The 12923-nt window shown below is 38.0% G+C and overlaps 1 protein-coding gene across 1 annotated transcript; it reads left to right on the top strand.

Moving 5' to 3' along the window:
- The first annotated feature begins 69 nt into the window (after positions 1-69).
- Positions 70-12813, top strand: LOC109546092. The gene is made up of 7 exons (XM_048661966.1): positions 70-482; positions 4119-4282; positions 8298-8542; positions 8596-8642; positions 9521-9717; positions 12430-12465; positions 12567-12813. Exons 1-7 carry the CDS (start codon positions 353-355, stop codon positions 12600-12602), a joined length of 855 nt encoding a protein of 284 aa, XP_048517923.1. The 5' UTR covers positions 70-352; the 3' UTR covers positions 12603-12813.
- The last annotated feature ends 110 nt before the right edge of the window (positions 12814-12923 follow it).

Raw genomic sequence — 12923 nt, 5'->3', positions numbered from 1 at the left:
ATAAAGTTCGATTAAAAATGTTCTTCTGCTCTGTTATTTAGTGAATTTGCCCATAGAGGCCAGCACACCAGACATATCAGATGCATTGACAACTGGTCCTCAACAAGTCAAACAAGTAAACAAAAATAATAGCAAGGCCCATTCTAAGGGATAAAAATAATAAAAGTTAGTTGCAAGCACTTTAACAATTAAACCTTTATATTTAATTTTTTTTCGTTAGTTCTATCTGTCGCCAACAGCCGTTAAAACCGAGTAAATCCACAACCGGTAGTGAATTCGTGACGCGTTTTATCAGTGAGAGGGGTGTATCTGCTCTGCTGGACATCTTCAATTAACCTCAATGGTGGTGTAAATGATTAGCTCCAAACATAGAATGGGCAAAGCCGATAAAATTAGCGACAACATGCCAGGCCTGTCCCCCCAAACAGAGGCCAGCAAGCTGTTGGAACAGGCCCTCATGCAAATGGATGGAATCATATCAGGTAGGATTTACTGTGTGGAATATTTCTTCTATTTTATTTGGCAAATTTTGCCTGTATCCAGAGCATCAAGTGCAAACATCACATCAGCTACATTGAGTGTTGCCCAAATGGAAGCAGTAAAGTAACCCAGTTTCAGACTCCTTAAAAGATTTGGAAATTGCATGCAGTTTTCCACTAGTTTGGCTCAATTTTGAGCTGATTTTTTAAAGAGCTCCCTAAACAGCCGTTGCGCGCACTGTGTTTTAACGGCAAACTTCTCATGCCCCGCAACAAGTTGGCGCTTCCCAACTGGCTCGCCAGTTGCGATTTTACCACGATCTCAGCGAGAGTTTTTCCCTTTTCCAGTTTTCTGAAATTGAAAACCTGTCGCGTATTGTACCTATTTTCAACAAGTTCAGTGCGCCCTTGTTGCATTATTTATGGTGCCCTTCATTTAGAGAGTTGTTTTGTTAATCAAATCACTCCCAAAAGGTTTGCAATTTTGCAGCTTTGCCCTCTTAGTAATTGAGTTCGTAATGAGTAAGCCATTTTTTTGCCATCAGCATTCACTATTATGTCACGCATTGCCTCATCATAATTAAAGAAATGTTAGTCGTAATCTGATCCGGTCACTTTCTTTTATCAATAATTGTATTATTTGCTGCTGCTTAACGTTAAATTACATTCCACGGTGACCGAGTTGCAGTCGTGACTAAGTAAATGGATTTTCCAATTATTGCACCGGCAAAACCATCAGAAGCACAAACCATGAGGGGCGCAGTGCGTGAATTGAGCCCCTTGTAGTGACCCTAGTTTTGTGGGGCCCTCGGGGGATGCTTAACCGGTCTACATGACGCGTTGGTGGTGGCTCAACATGTGCCATTCGGGCGGGGCGCCTCAACGAGGTAAGTGGTTCTATTAGCTGAATTTAAATTCCTGAAAAAAATTTAATTAAAAATCTCATCCAGGAACGTGTGAAACTTTAACTCAGCAATAAATCCCTTTTGCTCGCTATGCCAAGATCGAATTCATTTCGCTTGCAACAACTAGGCAGAGTACGGAAAATATCGATATTGTTCTGCAGAGCTAATAGCACCCGAAACGTGAACTTTGATAGGAATTAATCCTCGAATGCCCGTAAAAGGGTCATAGATCAACGGAATTTGACGCAGCATGAAGGCCGATTGCCACAATAATGTGGAGAAATTCCCTCCTGTGGTGAGGAAGCCTATTGCGGCAAAGAGTGTTCGAAACGCTCTATGCAAACGATCATTAGCTAATCAGATATTTGAAACCGCGTCCAAGAAGCAACCCTTAAACTAACTTTGAATCAGCGACAAATTTCTAGTAAAGCCTAAGAATTGTAAATATTCATTTAGCAATAAATTCGCAGTGAACCAGTTTTTTGCGCCTGAAGTATTCAGGTTTACTTTATTCGCACGCTTCCATATGCATTGCACAATAGGCCTGGGTAACTCAATGAATTTTTAGGAGTTAGGGTTGGTTGGGAGTTTTTCCTCACTTAAAGCTGCGGACTTTCTCTTTTGAGAGATATTATGGTCGCATTCAGGAATTTTTGGTTTTTCCTCGGAGAATTTAAAAAAAATCAATGTTGTTCAACGACAAATGGCGTCGATTTAGTATCTGAAAAAATCCTGAAAACTCCCAGAAATTTCCCATTAAAGTGAGTAGGCCTGGGTAACCCAGTGAATTTTTAGGAGTTGGCGCAGTGCTACGCAAATGGCTTGGTGGCCAACCCAACGCACCGGCGCAGTAACTCAGTTCCGATGCTGGGAAAATGTTGATGACTTTTTTTTGATCAGTTTTTAGATTTATTTTAAGGGTCATTTATTAATAATATTTTCAAAATTTTTAAAAAATTTCAGAATTTTCCAGTTTTAGCAAAGTTACTTGTTTTTCTAATTGCCCAATTTTCTAAAGATTCACTGCAAAATACTGGCAATTTTGCAGTGAATCTTTAGAATCTTTATGAATCTTAAGGTATTTTTCGCGAAAAATTATGAAATACATTTTATTAAAAAACTCGCCCCCTTCGTCGCTTTGTAAAAAGTTTTGACATCCCTTTCCAGCTTCGAATTTGGGAAATCAAAAAACGAACTGAATAAGCGAAAGTTTATAATAAATTATTGGGAAAACTTGTCACTTCCTCTGAAAACTGTAGTTTGTTAAAAAAAATGTTTTTTTTAGTTTTGACTGAATGTTTTTTGCTTTGCTTTCTACTCAAAAACGCTTTATTTTGTAGAGTTTTACTTGAAAATACTGACGATCTGGATGTATTTTACGCGGAAAATTATAATATATATTTATAGCTTTGTTCGGAATTTTACAAAACTTTTTTCGGAGTCGAATTAGGGGCAAAAACGGAAATAAATTTATCCCGTTTTTCCCCGAAAACTATTAAGGTTTTCGCAAAAACCGATCAGGAAACTAAAAGTTTTAAATCAAAAAGCAAAAAAATATAATTTTCTGATTATTTTCTTCTTTTCTGGCAATAATGGGTCTTTGCAGCCAAAACAGACAAAATTCATTTTGCTAGAAAATTCGCCTCATTCATCGGTGTGTAGGGAACATTAAAAAACCCTTTTCAGCTTGGAATTTGGCACAAAAACTAAATAATTTTATCCAGTTTTTATCGAAAGTAATTAAGATTATCTTGAAAAAAAAATTACTTGTAAAATTCGCCACCCTCATCGCTCTGAAGATTTTTCAAGATTCTTTAAAATTTCAGGTCATCCTAGTTTAAGCAAAGTTTCTATTAAGCAATTCTTTCTACGCAAAAACTCGTATTCTTTTTAGTTTTACTTAAAATACTGACAATCTTCAGGTATTTTCTGTGAAAATTATAAAATAAATTTTATTGGAACGCGGCTCCTGAACGGCTTTGTAAAGTTTTTTTGGAACCTTTTGCAGCTTCTAATTTTGGACAAAACCCTAATAATTTTTCCTGGAATTTTTCCCAAAAATATTTCCCCGAACAGAACAAGTGAACGTTTATAATCAATTATTCGGAAAACTCGTCACTTTTTTCGCTGTGAATAATTTGCTTTATTTAAATTCCGGTTTCTTCACTTTTAGGTCGATATTTGTAAACAAAAGTCTCTCTAAATAGAACAACGCGTTTTTTCCTAACGTTTTACTGTAAAATACTGGCAAGCTGAGAGTCTTTTATGCAAAAAAGTCAAAAGATGGATTTTACAAGAAAACTCGTCGTCTTTACAGTTTGATCTTCTTGATCTTGATTTTTTTTCGAATACCCGTTTTACCCTTGAATTTGGGACAAAATCGAAACAAAGTTATCTTGTTTTTTCGACAACAATTGGGTTTTCTTAAAAAATGACCAGAGAAAGCAGAAGCATGTAATATTTGGAAAACGCATCATCCTCATCGCCCTGAAATTTTTTAAAGTTTCTTCAACTCCGAATTTTCCCGTTTTGGACCAAGTTTCAAGCAATCGTATGCGCAAAAGCAATATCTTGATGGCTTTCTTTTGTTAGTTGCTAAAATTTCTCCACCGGCCATGAGTTATAACTCATTAATCAATGAGTTAAAACTCATTAACTCAAGGGTGGCAACAACTCGAAAGGGCAACTCAACACAGTGTTACTCGTTATTACACAAGATTGTCTTGCATTTCAGGGTCTGGATCATTGACGCCCCATTCTCCAGACTATGGATTTGGGTCGTGTCCTCCCAACGTAAGGGAAGCGGCCACCCAACTAGCAGCCGCTCTTCAGAACGCCACTTCTCCGACTCCTCCCGATCCACAAGTTGCCAAAGTATTGCTACAATGGATTAATCAGGTAATACTCGATTTATAAATTGACTAAAATATGTTGCGATATTCGCGAGCATTAAAAATAATCGGATCTTCAATACGGATTCGACAGTCGAGTTGAAAGTATCCCAACAGCACCGTATCTTTGAGTGACTTTCAAATTACTCAAAAAATTCAAGTTTTTAAGATATTTTGATTGACAAAACCGAACAACCTGATATTTGTCCTATTGGCGAGTATCTGGACCCATTGTGTCTTAGTTTTTAGTCTAACTAGCCCCGAAGAAAAAAGCTAATTAACGCTACATATTGTATTCAACATTTCAAAATAAACGTCCAGGACAAATGGGGTGCAATAAACGAGCCCGCGGTCGTACACAAATGGTTTTAATTTTGTGTGAACCGAATGGGAGGTAGTTAATTGTGCTGGTCTGCACACTAGTTTGGTTTAAAGTGGCCATTTCAGATCGAGATAGACAGGCAAAGGAAAGTGCTGCATGTTGGAAACTTGTACTCTTTTATATTATCAATTTCCCTCTATTTCCATGCTCTCAGATCTCTGTATAAGTCTGTTGTGTGGCGAACGTCGATTTATCGATTCGCAATTTAAAGTGGCTTTCTATGATCCCGGCACGAGATATCAGAATGCGTGCAGGTATTGCATTCTATTGCAAATAGAAGGCGGTTAGTTTAGGCATTTTGCCCCATTGGCTTGCAACAGATGTGATTAATGGAATCAGCTTTTTTCCCATTTTGAAAATTCCTTCCTGGATTTGCTCTCGTCGCCTTTCCCTTATACATGTTTAATGCCACAAACCCCCACTGACAAACTTTTTTAGAGGAAAAGTTTTCAGGCGATTGATCGACAAAAGGGAGCCCGTTGTTTAACTGAAGGTTATAAGCGGGTAAAAATGCGCATTTGGAAATATAATTTGAATAAAAAAACGGTTATTGGATGAGCCGAGACTAGGAAAGCTGATAACGCGAAAAACAAACGCGGAAACGTTTTCAAATGCCCCCAACATCGTAATTTGCATACGAAAAACAATGAAAGTCTGCAAATGGACTTAAACGGATTCAAAACTGGCAAGGAGAAGCATTAGAAACTTGCAAGTTTCTCAGCGAAATGACGCACAAGTGTATTGATTGGTTTTTGCCCACTTTTCTTTGCGGAGTTAATTAGCAAATGACCAGCTCTTAGCGTTACATCTGCTAGTATTAATTAATTAGATCCGAGAACGGGAGCGACAGAGCCATAATCACGGCGCTATTATCCTCTGGATTATAATTAATCTTGCTTGTTCTTAATCGACCTGGAAACTAAGAAAAAGGTCCGAGTAACGGAAATGTCGCGTATGTAGGCGATGTGTCTTATTCCGCCCAAAGCATTTCAACACAAAACGCTACGTTTTTTGCTAGTCTCTCGAATTTATTCTGGAAATCACGTGGAAACACGGAGGTGGTGTTTATGGTCGAACGATTCGAAGTTGTCGTTCAAATTGGATGAACCAGCAGTTTTAAGATAATACTTAATGTCGACACTTTGCCGATAAAATATTTTACGAGTTGTGCAATAACTTACCCGGAGATTCAAGTCAAATGCAACTTTTCAACAATTCGGTTGGAATTGAAAATTTGAAAAAATACTTGAAATTTAAAATAGAATGGGCGTTTTTATTCGAACAAATGAAGTTAATGGTTGGGGCTGTAAGATTGTAAGCTTTCCATTTTGAATGTGGATAATTTTCTAAAATGTTGGCAAAACCTTTGGAAGATCTAAGGCTTCTAACATAAAACGATTTGGATATAACAGAGTGAAAATGTGCTTAATAGCAAAGGTGAAATTGCAAATTTATCTTCCAGCAAGAGCGTTATTTTTTCGTACCCCGACTAAGCCCCAGTAACTTTTCTAGAGGAATGCGCCAATTGTGAATCCTTCTACACAACTAGTCTGATATGTGGAAAGTTTTCTTTTATACTTGTTGATTATGTAGAATTGTTTTAATGAGATCGCTTCTCCTTATTTCAAATTTGAACCATTTGTAGTTTTAATAATGCCATAATTTTACAATATATATTGTGCACACATTTCGCCCCTGTTCGTTGTCAGGTTTTGGCGTAAAAACACCAAAATAAGTGTGCAGGTAATGAAAATTAGTAGTTAAACAAATCCCAAATTCACTGCGTATGTGCATAAACGGGTTATCTGCGTTGCACACTCTTTGGATAAGCCTATTAGGGAAAGCGAATTATTCCAAATAGATACAAAGAGAGCGGAACTAATTTATGCACACCGACGATTTCTTGGTCCCTGTTCATTGGCGCATTTCGTTCACAAGGGGTATTTTCCGACTTTTTGGGGATCTCGGTATGTTGGACGATTGACGCCAGTTGAAACAAATTAGTTCAGTTTTGTTATGATTTTTATCATCAGTCATGGTGAATGCGGTGCTGAAAACAGTCGAGAATAATCCAGAGCCGAGAGTAAAGAATAATAACGAGGAACTTGCTAAAAGCTATTGAAAAACTGTTTTATTCCAGTTGATGTTTTGTTCATTGGAATCGACAAAAGTTGCACTCTTGTGAGTTCAGATGCAATTTTACTTGAATTTTTTCCAAAAATCGATCTCTGGGTGGAAATTTTCCTAAAAAATAAAAATGTTGTGTTTTATGCCCTTATTGGATTGTGTCCGACCTAAGAAGCCGCCCAATAACGAATATGAAGTTTGTTGGTTCATAATAAGGAAAAGATCGTCCGTTGAAGATAGTCCGTCAAAATAGACAAAAAATGTTGATTATTTGGGAACTGGAAAAGCCGCGGTGGCTTTTAATCAGCTCGTTGCATTYYTTGTCTCTTTCCGATAAAAATGATGTTGAATTCGAGGTATTTTGATAAACTTGAATTTTTTTCAAAAATCGATCTYYTGCTCCCCTATTATGAAATTTTCGACCAWAAATCRAAATTTCACAATCCTGTGTTTTGCCCTTATTGGATTGTTTCCGACCTAAGAAGCTGCCCAATATCAAATATGAAGGTTGTGGGTCGATAATAAGGAAGATATCGTTCGTTGAAGATTGCGACCGCTCAAAAACCGTTCAAATAAGACAAACAATGTTGATTACTCGAGAACTGGAAGGGCCCCGGTGTTTTTTACTTCTCTCGTTGCATTCCTTGTTCCTTTCCGTTGAAAATGGTGTGGAATTTGAGGTATTTTGAGAAACTTGATTTAAAAAAAATCGATCTGTTGGTTCCCTCTTATGAAATTTTCGATCAAAAATCAAAATTTCACGTCAGTGTTTTTTGCCCTCATTGGATTGTTTCCGACCTAAAAAGCTACCCAATAACGAATATGAAGTTTGTGGGTCCATAATAAGAAAGATATCGTTYGTTGAAGATTGCGCTCAAAAACCGTTCAAAATAGGCAAAAAATATTGATTATTTGGGAACTGGAAAAGCCGCGCTGTCTTTTAATTAGCTCGTTGCATTCCTTGTCTCTTTCCGATTCTATTAAGAAATGGGTGGGTGGAAGTAGTTCAATCGTATGGTCGAGCTAAACATTGCCAATCGACTAAAGCCCATCGTGTATTCGTAAAAATTACTTTTCGAAAAACTTTATATGAAAAAGCACAGCGCTAACAATGAATCCAGGCATAAATTGCATGCTTTTGATAAACCAGGAAATCAATTCTGTCGCGCTGGTCTCCAACTGTACGATCTCTGCGTTCTTAATCTAATAGAAACCGAAAGCTTTTCTGAAAATAGTCGCACAAAATACCATTTTCCAGTCGTCGGTATGTTGTCGGCGACAGAAATTTTATTTGGGATTTTCGAATAAAACACCGGCGGCAGGCGGTTTGGTTTTATCGCACTACTGATACTCGGCGATGTGTTTAGTGTGTCGTGCATCTGATTTGTACCGTCGTATGTGTTGATTTTGATACGAATTACGGAAAATGCACAACCATGGAGATTCGAAGCAATGCGACTTCAATGAAGATGAAGGAGAAGAGGAGGAGGTTACCTTTTTGTTGCGCTTGAAGCCTGCTCCCACGCCACCGACAAGGCGAAGGAAACCCCCAATCTGCCAGACGACAACCCCTAAAGGCTGGGACGTGGTGATTGAAAGGCCTCCTTGCAGCTCTATGAAGGAGAGCAGGTTCAGTCTGGATGCTCAGGATGGAAGAGGGTGGAATCAGACAAATAATTTTCAAGCAACAGCAATTAAGCCTTCAGCTCCTCCTCACGAGCCTTGGGACCCTTTCTGGTGGAGCCCTACCGCTCTAGGGTAATATCTAAGCGAAAATCGGTGCCGATTTCTCAAAGTCAGTTCACTTCCAGATTTGCCTCCTACTACAATGCAGCCAGTTTACAACCTGGATACCCTGGTGAGAGAGTTTGCCGATTTTTACCACGCTAACACATATTGAACTTGCAAATCCGACCCCTTTCAAGCCCAATTTCCATGTAACAGAGGCCGCATATTAATTAAAACATTTCGTGAAATTCACTGAAAATTTCGAAACAATTTCCCGAAGCCGACAACTCCGGCCTGACGCTACTTGTCGTCTAACGAGGCTGACTGCAAAGTCGGAAATCGATACTTGGTGGTCTGGATAACGCCGTTCCCTATAACCTAGGCCTATGCCCTACAAAGGGTTATTAAGTCGGTTGGATTGAAACTGAATCCATGCGAAAAACCTCGGGCGAGTGGTTTCTTTGCGTAATTTCCCGTTTTTTCCTTACAAGCGCATTGGTCTGAACTGTTTTGGTCTCGTGGCCAACAATCTAAGAAGTTTTATGATTTCTTATAATTTTCCATCAACACACATTTTGAACAATCCCTAAACAAATTAAGGAATTCATTTTCAATACATAATTGGTACCTATTTTATCAACAATCAATTCTATTCTACGTACTTTTGCCAGTATTAGAACGATTCCAGAAGTTTGTCACTTTCTGTAAGTAAATCAATATAAAAACCCCTGATTCCTCTGGATGTTATTTATCTAGTTTAACTGCAGGACATTCACCAGCATTAGTCTAACATGCCCCAGACAAGTCCAGGACAATATTCCCGCTTCTTCAAAAGGAATTATATTGATTTGATATTCCAAGCACATAAGCCTCTTTGGGCACTATATTTAATTTCCAATCAATACGTGATCCTTTCGGCTTCAAATTGCCAGTAAATTTCCAATTGAACATTGTAACCCCCCGAATGATTTAGGGTTGCTTGCGTTTTACTAGCAACGTCTTTTTTAGCACTTCTTAGCCCTCGAGCTCAATATCAATCCACGTGCAGCATTTCCAGGCCGATTTCTGCCACCGGATTAGCTTCTTTTGGTGCCCAACATGCAGATTTTGGTTGTTCCAGTGCAGCTGTTGTTGGCAAGCCACCGAAAGCCCTCCAAAGAAAGAGTGGCGCAATGGAAAAAAGCACATTGCCTTTGGATAATGGGGTTAGTGTTGTGTGCTTTGGGCTCTAATTATTTTTAAAAAATGCTCGCAGAAAAGATTGTGATAAACATAAAAATGGTGATGACGAAACCAGTCCAAGTGGTATAATTGAATTCGCGTTCCTCTTGAATGGGAAATCGGTCGTTTGCAGCATCGGAAACGGCAAAACGGAACTCTTTTCAGTCCCAGAGAAAATGCTTCGTTAAATAAATGCCAGGATTCTTACGCAGGGGGTGGCAGTTGAAGGGAGAAGAGCGAAAAACAGGATAAAGCGGGGCCTTTTTGATGCCCGGGTTATCGATTCGGACATACCTGAATTGTAGTTTCCATTCGATTCAGTACAATAATTTAATCAGCTGAGGCACTAGACGCGAGTATTAGTTGCCAGTTTCAGTCAGAAACTTCACTTTGCACCAATTTTGTGTCTGATCTAACTTTGTTCCGATAGTAACATGGAAGTGCATCAAATTCCCAAAGCGAGTGGAATCAGGTTCGCTTCGAAACAACTACAACTTCGACTTGATTTAATTGTAGACAATTCGGATATTTTACAGGATGTTATCCAGAGTGTTCAAGGTATTAATAGAGGATATTTGAGCAGAAGAATGCATGTCTGGAAATTTATGCTGAAAGCTCTACGGCCTAATGACCTTATGCCACTGTTACTGATCCTGGCTGACTTTTTTTGAAAAACTCACTTTTATAGCAAATTTCTGGGGAGTTTTACGATTTTTTCAGGCACTAAGTCCAAGCGATTGGTCGTTGAACAACACGGATTTTTAAAAAATTCGCCAAGGAAAAACCTAAAACTCCTGAATGCAAGCCATAACATCACTAGAAAGAGAAAATCCGCTCTTTGAGTGAGGAAAAGCTCACTTTAATGGGGAATTTCTGGGAGTTTCCAGGACTTTTTCAGTTACTAAGGGGAAGCGAATGGCCGTTGGTATAGATAGCCGGATTTAGAAAAAAGCTGAGAAGAAAAAACCAAAAATTTCTCAAGCCTTCTCAGAATATCACTCGAAAAAGAAAATCTGCGGCTTTAAATGAGCCTCACTTTCAAGCCTGGGTAACACTGTGTTGAGTGAGTTGCGCTATTGAGTTGTTGCTTTATTTTACTTATTTACTGACTGACTTTACTAACTATGAATTTTGACATCTAAAAAAAGTCATTGAAATTTTTTCTGAGTAACGATTTTTACTACTTTGTTCAAACAACTTAAAAAAAGTTATCTAGATTTTCCCAGCAATAGAACTCATTCTAAAAAAGTCTAAAGTAGACGAGTTTTCTTGTAAAATCGATCTCTTAGTTTTTTTTTGCATAAAAGACTCTCAGTTTGCTAGTATTTTATAGTAAAACATTAGGAAAAACGCGGTTTTTCTGTTTAGAGAGAGTGTTCAGAAATATTGACCTAAAAGTGAAGAAACCCCAGTTTCCAAGAGTTTTCCAAATAAATGATTATAAACTTTCGCTTTGTTCGGGGAAATATTTTTGGAAAAAGCCCCAGAAATAATTATTAGGGTTTTGTCCATAATTAAAAGCTGCAAAAAGTTTTCCAAAAATTTAAAAAATCTTCTGCAGCTCACTTGCAGCAATAGAAAAACAAAAAATCCCACAATTCGGTTCATAATATGACTCGAAAGAGAAAATGCGCTGCTTCAAATTCGAAAAAACGCACTTTAATAAGAAATTTCTGAGAGTTTCCAGGGTTCTTCCGGATACTAAAGCAGAGCGGTTGGTTGTTGGACGCCACCGATTTTTCAAAAGCTGAAACCAAAAATCCCTCAATCCGGCCAATAATATAACTCCAAGGCGAAAATCCGCTGCTTTAAGTGAGGAAAACCCCACTTTAATAGGAAATTCCTAGAAGTTTTCAGGTTTTTTTCAGTTACGAAGAGCTAGATTAATCTCAGGTGGCCACTTTTGACTCTTTCCAATTACCGGTACATGGTCGCCAATAATTAGAAAATCCATATAAAATACGACCTTTAACTTCCCAAGCCAAGCTTTAAGGTGCACACCGTAAGACCGTTTTGTACAAAATCATGTTTTAGGAAATTTTAATTAGTTTTATTTAAACTTCTTTGTACACTATGACTGAAAATTATGAAAATACTAAGAACTTTTTGTATAATTTTTACCTAAGCAAGACAAATACCAGTTGAATTTGAATTTGAAACTACTAAAGTCGATTTTACTCGAGCTCAGTTTTTAATGCTAGCACATTGGGGTTCGAAATGTTGCAATTTGCAAATACCAAATTACTCTTGCGTAAAAAACGCAAAATTAATGCCGGGAAACCTAAATTACACATTCCAGTCATTAACAATTAAGCTGTTTTAAAGCTGCAGGGGGGATTTTGCGGGGAAAATTGCATTTTCAACAGAAATCAAAGCAGTGGAGGCCTTAAGAGCCTTAGTGAAACACGCAAATGAAATTCCTGGCTTGGATAATGTAACTAGATCAAAGGTCAAAGGGTTTTTCGGCCTGGAATACGTGCGCATTGTGCGAAACACGCCTGGAGTTTCTACATTAATACGTTTCATTAGCGGGACTTTCTTTTGTTGGCGCCTGGACTGTCCTAAAAGCTGCCACAACAGCGCCTTTTTAGACGTAAAATTTGGCCTCGTGTTAGCCTGCATTTTCGCAAAAACAGCCAGCAAACACTTGTTTTGTTGATTCGTATTTATATCACTAAACTTTTTCTTCATTTCAGGTAAATGCTACTTTCACTTCACCGGTTGCCAGTCAGGTAAGTGTGATTGCCCCATATGCCCAAAGCCAATATGATCTCTTGATTTTTTATTTTTTTTTGAAAAGGAAACCTGCATTTTATTCTAAATGTGTTTTCAGCAAATTCGCCGCTGTGACAATTATCGCAAAAATTAGGGCAATTTAATATTCGCAAATATTCGCTAAGCGCAGCCAACAATGTTGCGCTTGGGGAATATTTAAAGCTGATAGAGAGCCAAGAATTCCGGATGGAAGAATTCCTGCCATTGTCCGGATTTCATCCCATAACTCGCATAGGATTCAATTGCAACCAATTTAAATCATGTTGTTTATGAAAAATCTTTTTAATAATACTGGGTCTGTTTTACTTATTTATAAAACAACATGTTCACATTATTTTGCTTTCTACTGACAAATCAAACAACCGAAACGTTGAGCAGACGTGCGCTCTGTAAACAAAATTAATAAAATGGTTTA

Source organism: Dendroctonus ponderosae, unplaced genomic scaffold, assembly GCF_020466585.1.
Source record: "Dendroctonus ponderosae isolate FM_Combo_2020 unplaced genomic scaffold, Dpon_F_20191213v2 Dpon_F_20191213_1, whole genome shotgun sequence".
NCBI lineage: Eukaryota > Metazoa > Arthropoda > Insecta > Coleoptera > Curculionidae > Dendroctonus > Dendroctonus ponderosae.
The sequence above is the reverse complement of the archived record's forward strand: the minus strand, read 5'-3'. Positions and strand labels throughout refer to the sequence as shown.